Source organism: Parambassis ranga, chromosome 12 (genome assembly GCF_900634625.1).
Source record: "Parambassis ranga chromosome 12, fParRan2.1, whole genome shotgun sequence".
In the NCBI taxonomy this organism is placed as follows: Eukaryota; Metazoa; Chordata; class Actinopteri; family Ambassidae; genus Parambassis; species Parambassis ranga.
The window spans coordinates 6,276,823-6,291,930 of record NC_041032.1 but is presented as its reverse complement, the minus strand read 5'-3'; the positions used below and the strand labels follow the sequence as shown (position 1 = coordinate 6,291,930).

The 15,108-nt window shown below is 42.1% G+C and overlaps 1 protein-coding gene across 5 annotated transcripts in view; it reads right to left on the bottom strand.

Moving 5' to 3' along the window:
- sptan1 (spectrin alpha, non-erythrocytic 1) overlaps window positions 1–15,108 on the bottom strand; it is a 24,806-nt gene extending 9,698 nt beyond the window's left edge. For 2 of the 5 annotated variants that reach the window (XM_028418567.1, XM_028418569.1), the window contains exons 1-26: window positions 14,996–15,108; window positions 8,331–8,570; window positions 8,097–8,222; window positions 7,415–7,555; window positions 7,037–7,317; window positions 6,755–6,899; window positions 6,499–6,653; window positions 6,134–6,269; window positions 5,948–6,049; window positions 5,706–5,843; window positions 5,503–5,613; window positions 5,317–5,394; window positions 5,042–5,197; window positions 4,745–4,949; window positions 4,430–4,611; window positions 4,080–4,323; window positions 3,836–3,958; window positions 3,533–3,750; window positions 3,343–3,435; window positions 3,090–3,224; window positions 2,648–2,796; window positions 1,430–1,628; window positions 1,113–1,217; window positions 989–1,021; window positions 852–887; window positions 281–328 (exon numbers count right to left, since the gene is read on the bottom strand). In XM_028418567.1, the coding sequence (XP_028274368.1) occupies window positions 281–328; window positions 852–887; window positions 989–1,021; window positions 1,113–1,217; window positions 1,430–1,628; window positions 2,648–2,796; window positions 3,090–3,224; window positions 3,343–3,435; window positions 3,533–3,750; window positions 3,836–3,958; window positions 4,080–4,323; window positions 4,430–4,611; window positions 4,745–4,949; window positions 5,042–5,197; window positions 5,317–5,394; window positions 5,503–5,613; window positions 5,706–5,843; window positions 5,948–6,049; window positions 6,134–6,269; window positions 6,499–6,653; window positions 6,755–6,899; window positions 7,037–7,317; window positions 7,415–7,555; window positions 8,097–8,222; window positions 8,331–8,567 (3,576 nt within the window). In that variant the 5' untranslated portion in view covers window positions 8,568–8,570; window positions 14,996–15,108. Of the gene's footprint in view, window positions 1–280; window positions 329–851; window positions 888–988; window positions 1,022–1,112; window positions 1,218–1,429; window positions 1,629–2,331; window positions 2,389–2,647; window positions 2,797–3,089; window positions 3,225–3,342; window positions 3,436–3,532; window positions 3,751–3,835; window positions 3,959–4,079; window positions 4,324–4,429; window positions 4,612–4,744; window positions 4,950–5,041; window positions 5,198–5,316; window positions 5,395–5,502; window positions 5,614–5,705; window positions 5,844–5,947; window positions 6,050–6,133; window positions 6,270–6,498; window positions 6,654–6,754; window positions 6,900–7,036; window positions 7,318–7,414; window positions 7,556–8,096; window positions 8,223–8,330; window positions 8,571–12,568; window positions 12,724–14,995 lie in introns of those variants that run through there. The other 3 variants (XM_028418571.1, XM_028418568.1, XM_028418570.1) reach the window with 3 other exon arrangements.

Below are 15,108 nucleotides of genomic sequence, written 5' to 3'. Positions count from 1 at the left end.
ATTAGGACAAAGAAAATGACAACAAAAAGGGATCTATAAATGGATGCTGAAGACAAAACTCACACCAGCAATCATCTCATACTGCACTTAAACACAAAATGGACCATAACAGGACAAACATATGGTATGGAGACAGGATGGAACCAAACAAACGTGAACACTGCTACCACTAGAGTCAGATTACGTGACATCATGACAATAGGGGTTAGTTTTCTGATCACGATGCAGGGCACAGGAGGGACAACTCACAGAGAGGGTGGGAGGGGCTAATTAATCTTACCTTGATAGTATTAAAGTTAGCCGTTGTTTGAACAGCCAAGCGTATATTCTATAGTCAAGGGTGATCGAAACATGGCAGAAAGAAAGAGAACAAAAAACAGAAAGAAAACCACACCAGTCAAGAGGATTATGGAAACTCCCATTTGTCTTGTACTTCTCCCAAGACTTCACACCTGGCAAGACATTTTAAGCACTGCAACCATGGCTAGGGCACCAGCCAACAAGCCCCTAACACTGAATAATGATGAATCCAGATGAGACATCTTGAGACATTACAATTTAACGTTCTTAAAAAAAATCTTTTTAAGAAATGCTTGAGAAGATGTGTCATGTCTTAAGACTTGTCTCAATAATGTCTAATCATATTCCACGAGGACATGTGACTCAAAACAGTAAAATGTATTGTTGGACATGATTGCAGTAAACTGGCACGCCAGTATCTGACATCAACCCACTCTGTTGGGTTGCATGAGTCATGCATGAATACAGTATCAGACTGACAGGCTGTCAAATCTTTGCAGTTGATGCATTTTCTCAGAAAATACATAAAACTGACCACAGATCAGGCTTACCTTCCACGGAGAGGCAGTCTTTGAATCCGCTTCATCCTGTGCAACAAGTAAGTCATGGTGGTAAGCACATATTGTTGTGATATGTTAAATGTCTTTTAATTTTTTTTACAGCATAAAATAAAGAAATAATTTCAAACCTTGCCAGGAGCAGCACCAAGCATTTCTTGTTGCTGCAAAAAGGAGAAAATACTGTTAAATTGGCAGCTAAAACATGGAGGATGGCTCATACACTGTAGATGATCAAAGGAAAGGTGTGTGTACCTGAGCCTGAACCATGGGGGCCTCCTCAGCCATGAGGCCTTCTGACTCCAGCTCAGACGCCACTTTGTTGATGTCTCTGAGACGAGATTCATTGGCCTTCAGGTCCTAGAAAGAACAACAACAAACCTTTTGTCAGACAAGACCATTTTAAAACAATCAGCTCGATACACAACCTCAAGCAGGTGAGCACTTGTGGTGGGTGAAAGTGAAGTAGTATGTGGGCTCTTTGCAAACAACTTCGGTGGAAGTTCAGACGATAGTTTACCACAACATACCTACATAGAAGAATGTTTAATTAAAACATGAAGAGACTTTACCTTCTGGAAATCATCAAATTTCTTCTGCAGGACCTCCACTTGCTCCAGGTCGGAGCCGACCTCCTCATTGGTGAGGGCACTCTCTTTCTCATTGATCCACTGCTGGAGCTCATTGGCCTCACGGAACAACATAAACTTCTTGCAGCTCTTCTCAAGCATGTCCTTACGCTTCTCTCCAAGTTCCAACAGAGTACCATACCTGGGAAAAAAATAAAATACAAGAACCATTACAAAAGAGACACACTAGAAAATTCAGCGGCTGGACACTGACATGCTGTGTGTCCGGAGCTTGGCAACATGGGATGTGAGAGGGTGGCTTTACATGGTGTGACTGATTTTTGAAATTCTGTTTGGTAGTTTGAGATTGAAAGACTTGTGACTTTTCTGTTTTATATATTCTTTTGGCTGTTGTTTTTTGCAGTCATCATCCTAATAAGGACAAAGACTGTTCTACAAACTGGTTCTAACCTAACTTCAGCAGAAACTGTGTCTGTAGATTGTACTGGATTTTTAAGGCTGGTTGAATAAATTGGTTTAATAACCTCACTCATAACATGATGACATGGATTGTGATGAGATCTATGAACTTAATGTGTCTTGCATGTCTGCTTTGCCACATTTAGTCAAATCAAATCAAAGCCAAATATGTGCAGAGCATCTTAAAAAATGACAGAAAACCACAAGTCAACATCCAATGGCAAGCCTGGGATGTGAAGGAGGTCAAAGAAGCACATTACAGGTTCTTCTATCCCTGCACTGAATAGAAGATGAAGGTGACGTTGAGAGTTTCACACAACATTAGGGATTTTTAGGGGGATATTTAAGGGAACCAGAGAACTGCTGATGACATTTAATGGCATCACGATCACAAAACACGCAGGAGGGCACTGGTTCCTACTCACAGCTCTTCCACCTGCTTCATGCGTACAGACACACTGCAGGCCTCCTTGGTGACAAGCCTGCACAGTGGCAAGGCACGGCGAACGCATAGCAAGACAAGATTGAGTGGTTAAATACAGCAAGAGGACAGCAGAGGAAACAGAAACAGAGGCCAGGAGCAAGATCATTAGTCTGACACAACACAGCAGAAGATATAACTTAAGGGGAAATAAAGAAAGTTCACAGCAGTGAAAAGACTTAAATCCAGTAGGGAAAGGAAGAATGAGTTAGTTAACTACATTCCGGTGCAAATACGAGTTTAGTCTGTGTATTACTTACTGATTGTCAATCTGGTCTTGGCGCAATGCAATGCTGCCATGTTCGTCCAGCAGGTTTTCCCTAGAAGAGGACTGTGTAGGATCCAGCTTCTTCACATAAGCAGCAGGAACAAAGCCCTGGCGATCATTCACCTCCACCTTCCACCAGTCCTACATGACGGAGATGCAATATTTGAAACTGATGTAACTGATGCAACCTTTTTTTGGCTGATGTTAACTTGGTTGAGCTGTGTGACTGGTAAAATGTTACACAAAATGCCTATTATTAGTATTTATTCCTGTGTTTGACCCAACCCAGATCACTAAAAGTAATATGTCTCCTGTACAATAATATATTCTAAACAACTTAACCTTCATTTTTCTCTATATTGAAGCTGGGCAGGCTCGTGTTAGCCTCAGGTCAAGTTAATGATGCAATAACACTGATCTAGTTTTCTGTGTACCTTGTTGGTGCTGTTGAGCAGTGTGAGGATGTCCCCTTTCTTCATGGTAACTTCACGGGGGCTCTTCTCCTGGTAGTCATAGAGAGCCAGAACCAGCTCTTTCCCAGTCTCATCATCAGTTGGTGCGACTTGTTGCTATTAATTTTAACAAACAATATATCACTAATTTGTATTCACTGCACAGAAAAAACTTGAATTTACAATTAAGCAGTAGTATTCAGAGGCATTTGTGTCTCAAATCTGCTTGTCTTACCCTGCAGGACTGGGCCTGTTCCTTCAGTGCCTGGATGCTGCTGCCATAGGCACTCAGATCAGACATCAGGGCCTCATGTTTCTTCAGCAGAGCCTGTGGATGAGAAGCAATTCAGCACAAGTGCATTTGTGTCAGATGAATATCAACATGTTGTGATGCCTCTTAACTGTTAATATTTATGTTCATGTACCTCAGCAGAGTCTTCGTCTTTGCCATAGTCGGTGCTACCCACAATGGGCTCCTTCTCCCTCATCCAAGACTCAGCCTCGTTGGCATCAGCAAAGTATTGCTGGGCCTGCAGAGAGTCCTCGAGGTCCTGTCTCCTCTGGGAGGCCTTGGCCTTCAGTGTGTCCCAGCGTCCATGAAGTTCAGCCAGCTTAGCTTTCACATCCTCACCAGCGAAGTGACCTGGGTAGCCCACATATGTGTCATTGTCTGAACAATACTTCTCTTCCTAGATCACTTAAGAAAGTTAAGATAAAAACGTAACTACCTTCTTCCACCATAGCTTCTCCTTTTTGGGTGACAGCTTTAATGCGAGGCTCGTGACCTGTGATCTCAGCTTGCAGAGCCTGGTGCTTCTTCAGCAAGTTCTGTACACCAATCAGATCTTTGCCTGAGGGGAAACACAAAGTGAATCTTTTCATCACACTACATCATATGAACAAGTTCATCACTTACTCATATAAACTGTATGCATGTATGTCATGCATTTAAATCTAAAATGTAAATTTTACCTCTGTTAGTAGAGGCAGCAATTGGCTCTTTCTCACGGATCCAAGTCTCCTCATCCTCAACATCTCTGAACAGTTGCTGGAGCCTGAGAGAGTCAGACAGTTTCTGTTTGCGTGCAGCCATGGGCTCGCGCAGACCTTCATAACGCACCACCAACGCCTCCTGTTTCTTGCGGATGTTGTCAGCATCAAAGTGCCCAGCCTCTTGGAACTGCCGAGCCTGGATTGTTATGCCATCAATTCGATCCTGAGAAGGACATTTATGGAGAAATTGATGTATTTGCTAGCCTATTGTCCTGTACACATGTACTGCATTGGATGGGACATTATTAGTTACATCAAGTGTAGGGTACCTGGTGAGCAGCCACATCAGCCTCCAGCAGTGCATGTTTCTTCTGCAGGTTCTGGACACTTGTCAGGTCTTTACCATAGTCGTCTGAAGCTAGGTGGCCCTCAACCTCATACAGCCACAGCTCAATGTCCTCTACGTTCCTGTTAAACTGCTGCTGCTGGTTGGCCTCACGAAGCTTGATGCCTAAAAAAATAAATCACAATCAAAGTCATTTAGACTGCTGTGGTGCTGTAGCAAAACTCCATTCTTGGAGTTAGTCTGGCTCATTATCAGAGAGACGGTGAGATCCTAAAGATCAAAACTGTTTTCTACACACCTTTGAGCTCAGTGGCTTCCAGCAGCTTTTTCCACTGGGAGCTAACTTCCTCCATGCGGCCAGCTACCTCATCTGAGGCGTAATGCTTTCCATCCAGCAGCTCCTGGCCAGACTTCTGCAGGGCATCAATGCGGCTCTGATTTGCCGACAGCTCAGCTTCAAAGGCCTGGTGCTTCTGCACCTTGCCTTGCAGGTTGGAGGGGTCCTGTTATTGAGAGAACACAAACCTTGAGTTAGCTACTCCATTTTTAAAAAGGAAACTGTTTCTGTGAACTTATCAATGTCTTTGACAGCTACTTTATAAGCTTCATCAGTGGCAGTCTTCATCTTCTCGTTGATCCAGCTCTTGAGCTCATCAGAGTCCCTGAAGAACTGCTGGAGGTGGAAGGAGTCTTCCAAGGCAGCACGACGAGATTGAGCACGCTCATGCAGGGCATTGCGACGGCTGAGCAGCTGTATATGTGCAAAAAAAAACATTACTTATCTAATCTACCAACTGATTTCCTATACAATGATTATTTTGTGAGGTGGTTTTAACAAATGCTTAAAGAGAGGAGGGCAGTGGTACTTACAGCATCTCTGCGGGTGGCCACATCTTCTTTTGCATAATGGTTGTTTTGAATTAGTTTGGTAGCAAATTCATCCAGGGCCTAAAAAGATAAGTGGTTGTTAATATACATCTTCCAGTAGGACAAATAATTTTGCTTAAACACCAGAAGGCAGAATGTGAATGCCTTAATCAGTCAAAATGAACTTACAGTGATCTTCTCTTCTTGAGCACTGAGAGACTTCTCAAAATCTTCATGTTTTTTCAGCAGCGCCTCTACACTGTCCAGAGAATCGCCAAGGTCTTCATTCAAGAGGAAAGCCTACACAATCAAGATGATGTTAGAAATTGCAACATTACTCACACCTATTTCCTGAGGACAGCTATATCATGTGTGTTTATGCGTTGAGTTACCTCCTGCTTGCTCATCCAGTTGTCAACCTGTTCAGTATCCCTGTAGAAGAGCTGCAGGTCCATGCATTGCTCATACTGTTGTCTGCGAATCTCCCACAGCTCCAGCAGAGACACCTTTTCCTCACTCAGGATGCCAAGCTAAAGACAACAAGACAACAATCAACATGAGAAATGGTAAATATACCCGGGGGCCAGTACAGGAACCATGTTGCAAATGAATGAACACACAGTCAAAGCTGTACCTTTTCCTTGACTTCCTCAGAGGCGTAGTGACCTGTGTTCAGCAAGGCATGGCCAGCTTCATCAGTGGCTCTAAAACTGTCCTCATGTGCATCAATCTCTCCCTAGGGGGAAAAAATTGACATAAATGTACACATTTATTTTGTAGTGGTAAAGGTCTACAGCACATGTAGGAGAAGATATTTTACTTTATGCTCCTGATGGCGATCCAGCAGAGCCTCTGCTCCTGCCACGTCATTGGCTAGTTCATCAGCATTAATCAGGGCCTTCATTTCTGTCACCCAGCTTGTGAGATCCCTGAAGTCAGCAGTGAAACGCTGCAGCCTAAAAGATCCCAAGAGGGCAAGTGAGCAAACCCAGGAAAAGAAATCTGCATGCAGTCTTACATTCACTTATCACAAATAAAATGTGTTAATTCCCAACAAATGATGGACAAACAGTAACAAACTCATATGTGCCCTAGCTTCTTAATTCCATGGAACCATGAAAAATAAATTGTGTTTTTGATATATTTATTGCTTGTGTAACAGTCATATGGTGCCTAGTATTTTACCGGTAGGAGTCATTCAGGCGGGCGCGGCGTTCAGCAGCTAGAGTGCGAATTTGTTCCCAGTTGGTGATGAGTTCATCCTTCTTCAGATGGATCTGGGAGGCATTCTGGGGGTGTGTCTCCTGCAGGCGTTCTGCATCACCGCCCAGTGTGTTGACCTGTTGAAAAAAAACAAGAAAGACAACTAGTCAACAAACAGGTAATGAAAAGAATGAACTATATTAGCTATATGTTGCTGGGTACAGCAGCATAGTCCTGCCTTATCTTCCAGAGCAGCCAGATCTCTTTCTAGACCCTCGTGTTTGCGCAGCAGTGCCTGCACACTGGCCAGGTCACGACCAAAGTCATCAGAGGCCATCAACTGCTCCTTCTCCTTGATCCAGCTGATGGTTTCATCCACATCCCTGTATTTTGAATGACACACAGACATGTTACCATCATCAACAAGACAAAACAACACGTCTGTGTTTAACAGATTTGTAATCAGTGTCAGTGTTCACTGTGTTTAAGGTGACCACATGTTGTTCTGATGCCTGTTTACCTGTTGAAGCGCTGCACCTCTGCAGACCCAAACAGCTTGCCTTGCCTCTGTTGCGCCAGGCTCTTCAGGCGCTGCCAGGCTGCATTCACCTCATCCTGTTTGCGAACTATGAGCTCAGCCTCAGGATGGGCCTCCTGGATCAGCTTGGCTGCCAGCTGATTCACCTCATTTACGCGTTCCTCATGGGCTGCCAAATCTTTCTGAAACTCCTCAAACTTCTTCTGCAGAAGCTCCACATGCTCCAGGTCCTGGCCCAGCTCTTCTGATGTGGCCATGGTCTCCTTTAGGAGGCAGAACATACTAGTTAGAGACCAAAGTTTTCAGTGATTTCTATGTTTTAATAGAAAATAATAAGTGTCATGCAGATTTGAGTCTAACCTTGTCACTGATCCAGTCCAGGGCATCTTCACACTCGCGTAAATACTGGACCAGTTTCTGGGCCTGTAACAGACGCATGCCCTTCTCCTTCGTCCTCTGCAAGAGGAGGTCCCATAGGCGATGCAGTTCCTCCAGGCGAGTCTAATGTACAAGAGAGAGAAGGACAACAAATTAAAAAGACGGTAAAACAAATAGGGGTAAAAGGACCTATAAAAAGGTTTAAAGGAGGTTGAAAATTTGAAATTTCCTTTTCCAACTGTATCCATCACAGAAAAGACAGTCCAAGAGTTTTAAACTTTCTTAAAAAAATACCACAATCAGCCACTTGTGAGAGTGACCTATATGAAACACACTACATGCAATAAAGTAAGGTTAAGTTTCTCACAAGAGAATAGAAGGAAAGCCTACTAAAATAATTCTGCAATAGTGTACAAAGCACTCAGGAGTCACCACAATTGAACCTACTTGTATATACTCAACCATATTAACACTTGTAACTATAGGCCTCTGTTGGGTCCGGTAAGGCGTGTAAGACTGGATCAGATGTGAGGGGTTAGACTGAACAAGAATCCAGCATACAAAAGCAGGGAGGTTTTTCTGAGTCCCTATGTGATTCTGATCATTCAGATGTTTACTACACCCATGAAGGTACTGGTGATTAAATCGTCATTATGTTCCTTACTCGAATGGTCTCAGATGCGAAGTGACCCTCGCTGATCATCAGGTTTCCAGTGTCATCCAGTTTGATAATGGCCCCGGCATTGGCCTGAACTTCAGCTTCAAAGGCTTGATGTTTTTGCAGCTTACCCTATGTAGAAGAGGCATACGATATATATCATGCACAAAAGCTTATCTATGCTGTGAACATGTTTATTCTAATAGTGTTTTAATAAAAAAAGGCAGCCAGCAGACAGACCTGTAGGTTGGAAGGGTCCTTGTAGTTCTCATCAGAGGCAATCTGTAGCTTCTCCTGGATCCATTTCTCCAACTCATCAGCATCACGGCGGAAGAACTGGAAGCGGTAAGAGTCCTCCAGCTTCTGCCTGCGCACCGTCGACAGCTCCTTAAAACGCCGGTAACGGTCCAGCACTTGCTGCCGGCGCTCCTGGATGTCCTCAGCTGTCTCCAGCACTTTGGCCCCTGCAGTGTCCATTTTCTGGAAAAGCACCATAGATGACACATTGGTTTTTAATCTAAAGTCTCATAGCTAGTGCCTGTTTGCTCATTGAATTTATACAGTAATAACAGTATTTCCAACAATCCCACACTTTTATGGACATATGTGAACTCTGACAAAAGGGATAATTGTAAGAAGAATCTCGTCTGCAAAGTATAAAAATGCCTCTTGAAAAAGGGATTCTGAACTGCTAGATTTCTTTTGACAGTAACTTGGCTTTAACACATAAGGAAGGACATAAAAGCTGACATGTTTGTGTTAACTAACCCCCACCCCACCCTATCCTGTCTCAAGCTGAGCAACCAGGGGTCCTAGAGCTGAAATACTGAAAATGCCAAATGGGGGTGGGGCGGAAATTCCACACGCTTGTGAACAGTAACCAGGCTTCAGTACACAATGAGATAGCTGCAGTCAGCTTCTCTGTCCACTGCGCCTGTGGCTCAATGGTCAGTGCAGTCTCAAACTGTACAAAATGTCCAGCTTTAGAAGTTGTGGCTTCCCTGCAACTGTGTCTAAAGAACACAGCAATCAAGTGTGTGAGTAAACCACATCTATTAAAAATAAAAGCCATTATTAAAAGCTAGAAAACACATGAGAAAGGATCACGAGAAACAAAGGCTCTTTACAACAATGTACATTCATAACAAATCTGTTATGAGTCCAGCATCACTGACACAAAAAGGACGAGCGATATTGATCTAACTAATTCAAGGTCAAAAAAACCCCAGCACAAAAGCTCAGCTCCAAACTGAGTGCAGGGTGAGGGGGCAATGGTGTGTGAACTCTAGTTGTAGATGAACATGAGTTTTTGTTGATGTTGCAGACAGTGAGACAAAAAAGCGATGGAGAGATGTGAGACAGTCTCCTGGACCATGTCAACTCTGAATGGGAGGATTAGTGGAGTCAGCAGTGCTGTTGCATGGAGCTTTTTATCCAGAGCCGGACGACAGAGATGCTTTGGTCCCCAGAGGCACCATTAGGTTTCTAGAAAGCAGGCATCCCAGTGTGCTCACATGTAGGGCTGGGCAAGTAATCGGAAATATATTGAAACCGACATTTATGCCCAGTACCCGATGCAATGCGTGGCGATTAATCGTGTGTTTTGTGGTGCAGCGGGATTATCAGTTCCTGGGTTCGAACCTTCGGCATCCCGGCATGCACGCACACACACACCTTTTGGTGCCGGGCACAATAACCAATGATCGAGGACAAAGCGTCAATTATTCGCAGTTTTGATTTCAGGCAATATCGCCCAGCCCTACCCACATGTATACATAACAACATGGAATTACGGTATATACTGTAAGCCGATTAGGGGCATCAACCCACTGCCTGAAAAAGTGACATCCACAAAGCTGACCTGCATCCCTCCCCCATCTCCCCACTTGCCCTAGTTCACAGAGAGCTTAAATCATTTCAGGGATTTAACTAGATTCAATCTCATTCTGTGAGTGAGGTCAGCAAATGGGAAAGACAAACCAGAGACATCCACACACAACAAAATACAGAGAACATAAATGTATATTGTAAACAAAACAAAAAGTATAGACATGCCAGGTTAGTGCATGTGAAAGTGAGAGGGCTAATTTCATAAAAGCATTTCAGTACCACTTGGGATGAAAGCTATGTGGGGTCTTTTAGTATAGGTTGTAGCCTTTAGCAGAAGGCTAATGTTTTACTGAGCCAGTTTGTTTAAGTACATAGCATTATCTGCAGAGTGTTATTGGCTTTTGACAGATAATTAAACTCCATTTGACTAATGGAACAAACAATAGCCAGCATGAGCATAGGTTTATTAATGGGGGAAAACTACTAAGACAACTAATGCCTTTTTGTGTTACCAGTTTCAAAAAAGCAATGACAGAGCAAATTTTACAATCATATGACATCCTAAAAAAATTCAATATAAAAATTTTGTTAGAGGACTAGCTGTGTACATTAGGGTACAGAATACAAACATACTTGGTCCAGTATTAAGTCTAGTCATCATAGAATGGACTGTAATGACTTTAGTTGAATGCATCTGAAAAATGAGCCTAAATTAGCGTCAGAGCAGAGTGCCTACAGCTCTGTGACGCCCCTAAATACAGCACTGCAACTGCTGATAGCACCTACTCCCACACGGTATCAATAGATAACAGCTTTCCAGCGAGGGGGGTTTCTCCTCTTTACATTTTAACATCCACAGACTCTGGTATCAGCCACCAATACTACCGGCTCCTATTCCAAGAATGGTTGTGATCACGTAACACTTGCTCCCTTTATTCCTTGCATACTTAAAATTTAATGGTGGACGGGAAAAGTTGATGCTAGTTCCATGTGACTGCGAAAGTGTGCAGCAGCACTCAAAGTCCAATTATCCACTTTTACAGGCACATAGGCAGTAAATTTAAATTTAACAGTAGTGTGACTCAGGAAAAGTCACACTACCAGTGCACAGCTGTAGAACTGATTAAATACTTCAGCAATGAAAATAACATTCATAATTTCTCATGTAGAACTGACATTTGGCTACCTGATTGTCTACATACAGGTCCTAATCTCATATTGCTCTTCAGTAAATGTTTGTTCTACTATAGTGCAAAAAAAATAATTAGAATAGGTTCAATAGGTTTTAAGTTTGCATTAGTGTTTTCAACAGTACTAAATGAAAACAATGAAGAGCCTGTGAATCCACCTTCTTATTATTTCTCGACGAAAAAACAGGCTTCTTCCAGAGATCCACTGCAGAGATATATTTTTAGAAGCACTAAGCACTTATAAAATTTGCTCTGCCAGGAGATACTAGACCTCTGTGTGGGTAGGTCTCTGAACAGAGGGCAATGGTTATTGATGCACTTCCTTTAACGAGTGCTAACACACTACAGGATTTACATGTATTTTAGTAGACAATATTAGACTCTATGCATCTATTATCGAATGACTGATGAAATATTGCAACACTGATCGAAAGGAAGGTTACATTTATAGAACTACTCTGATTTTAACAACAGTTTGGGCAAGTTGTACAATAGTAAAGGATTAGCTTCAAGTACCTGACAACACAAAAACACTTATAACAGAATATGCAAGGTTATCATATGCTTAAAAGAAAACAGATCCTTTCCAGCATTTTCATAGAATCCACTGTCCTTTCCTACACATGGTGTTATCAACAGAAGTCCTCAGAGGAATAAATGAAGTCATTAACTTAGCAACTCCCAGTTACTATGGTGAACTACTTGTGTTTTTGTTATGAATAGGGGGTCATACTGACGTGATCCTAGAAGGGAAGGGTGGAAACTAAAGGAATCTGCAGGAAATGGGAGAGTCCCATGAGATGAGACAAAGAGACTTCCCAATTGAGAAATCAAAGACATAATATCAAAAATATGTCTGTTCCTTTTCTTCAAACTGAACTTTGTACAGCTAGCAGCTGACAACATTATCTTTGCTTTATAGTATGGGTGCCCAGAGAAGAATTTACAGATGCTATTCCACAATGCTACTCCGTAATTCATTCGCAATTCATTACTCAACAGAACAAATGTAAAACTATATCTTAAAGAACAAAATGAAAAGCTCCAGAGTTGGTGTTTCACTATTGAGGGTAATTATTACAATGCGACAAGGATGCAAACTAATTCAGGTGGTTTCACACACACATGCATCATGCATTATTTAGGCTGACATACTTCCTAAAGAAAAGACGTGTCTGTTTGATTTCACTTTCATGCATAGAATTTTCACACCAACAACAAACATGCATAAAAATTCAACTATCTATTGAAAGTATAAGACTACGGTTATTCACTGACAGGAAAGGATTCCCCTGGCTGAGTGACCAAGCCCAACAGAAACTTAAAAAAGCATGTATGCTTAAATCAAGTCCCCATTCACTTTGCAAATCCTGAAGACATGCACATCACAGTGAACATTGCATTTTTATACAGACAGATCTGAATTAATAGTTTGACAGAAAAGCAAACCATACACACTTCAAATGTTTGGTCTGGTCCTGAGTTTTTCTTGTCTCTTGAATACGAAGGCTACATCTGTCGCAAAGTCATAGTCCCCTCAACACTCTGAGAGTCATGAAGAAGAAAATCCTAACTCACTCTGTAGCATAGAGAGACGCAATGCACCTGCAGTGGCTATGCTGTACAAAAGAGCAAGCCAAGATGTAGCCCAGCCCATGCGTCTCTCTCTGCTCTGCACCTCCTACCCCTCCCTCCATCCCGTTTTCCACATCCCTTTGCTCAGCATAACAACATCACCACTGCCCAACATGTCTCTCGAATTTTCTTTCCTAAAGAAACAAACGAGCATATAGAAACACACAGAGGTACACACAAACACAGAGGCACACACAAAAACACGGCTGTTACCTTCAGCTTGGGTTTAGTAAATGTCGACATACTGCTGGCTCGCTACGGGGCATAACATTGACCAACAATCATTAAGAAGCCATCAGTAGCAAGCAATCAGAATTAGAAGATGGTCTGACAGGAAGTCCATCATAATAATGGGTGAGCAGTCAATGTGATGTAGAATCACACAGAACATTTGAGACAGAACGAACAGTCAGTCATTCTCAAAATGACTGAAAGTAGTCGATGTAGCAGCACGACAATGACTTTGCAGCATTAAGTAGAACTGCAGGATAAACAGCTAACCTGACAGGCCTGAAGACAGGAGGCCTATTTTCTATTTGGGTCACAGTCACCTACAGTAATAATAAAAAGGAGGACAATTTGTAGCCTGTAGACACTGAGACAGTGTTCAGTGTTTTGAGAGGGAGCCCATGTAGCCACATATGCTAAAGGCAGACGAGCTCGACGACGGCAGATGAGTAAATATCTGCTGCTAAGAATCAACCTTTTCTAAAAAAAAAACCCAACTAAAAAGAAGCGGTGTAAAGAAACATGTATTTTGCCATGGGGATTTTTTTAGGACCTGTTCAATGTTTCTGTATTACAGCAGAATTTAGACTGATCTAATGCACTCACCAGACACGGGGGTACATGACCTTTATTATAGAGTGGTTTCCCGATTCCAAACAATGAAACAAAGACGCAGATGATTACGTCTAATGAAATTAACTACGGTTGCAGTCATCAGATTCTGCCAACGAGCATTTGCATGTGATGACAGTGAAAGGAGTTCTTTGTATACTTTTCTGAGTTAAGAGACGTTCTGTAAAAATACTGTTAGATTTACTAAAGTTTCTACTTTACATGTGACTCACTGTGGCATATTTCTTGTTAATATCAATGAACATATACAGATTCTGCCAGACACAAACATTAAGTGGCACATCAGGACTATTTGAAGTTAGTGTGATTCCTAACAGTCACTGGGGCAGTCTTGTCCTTTATCACAATCTTGCAACACATTCCTGTGTTGAGACAGTTGGTATGTGAATTACTTGGCACCTCCCTGTCAAAGCCTGTTGCTGGTGCAGACAGTTACAGTGTGATGATTTTGCATTATAATCTGTTTTTGACTGTCTTACAGTCTAAATGCAAACTACACATTATGTTAACTACATAGTGTCATTCACTGTTGTAAATACCAGGGATTTTCATATCACTGATCACGCTAGCCAATGACAATAAACTGTCACGCAAACAGAGAGTATAAGTGCATCAGTATGAAAGTATGAGTGTAAATTATTAACTGTGTCACAGCCCTGGTTTGGATAAATGCAGGGTAAGAGGAATGACAGCTGGGGCCATATGTCCAAAGGTATTCAACTGAGCAGGGCGGCTCCCCTTTAGCTATGGCCGACAAGCTAATGTAGCCACCGACATAACCTTGCCATTTTTAATCCAGTGTGTTTTTGATTCATCTACACAAGGGACCGACTGTACGTTTAGACTTATAGGATATACGATATTCGTGAAACACATTTACTTAGCCTTCTGCAAAATGCCGCTTTAGACTAATACTAAATGCTAGCGGGCAGCAGCTTGCGACAAAAACCATGATCCTCAGTGACTAATATGAACAAATGAATGGAACAATCCTTACTTGCATTATAGCATAAACGTTACATATAACTAACAATCACCTGAGGTGATTTATGTAAGCTTAGATCGTTTTATTTGAATACAACGCAGATGGTTGGCGAAGCATGCTACTGTCATTTCGTGGGTTGGTAACATTTATCAGCGCTTAAACAAAATCTGTATCTTAGGCCTTTTAGAGGCAAACTGACTAAACTCATCTATCGTTGTTAGCTTTATTTTGTATGCAATGTTACAGTATCCTGCAACAATGGGTCTGCTTAGTTGGAGATAGCGTTAGCCACCTAGCAAGCGGATACCGTGTTATCAAAACTAGACACTTTGAAATGCATACTGTTCATAATGCAGTTTTAATTTTTTTATGACTTGCTCAAAACAATATAAGCATTTCCATACCTGTGTCTGTTTGTAAAAAGGACGTGAGAAACGGTGGCTGTCCAAGCGAATCGACGACGAAGGATGAGGGCTGCTCTGTGGGTTGACTGTTTTTTTTTCTCCACAAACGTGAC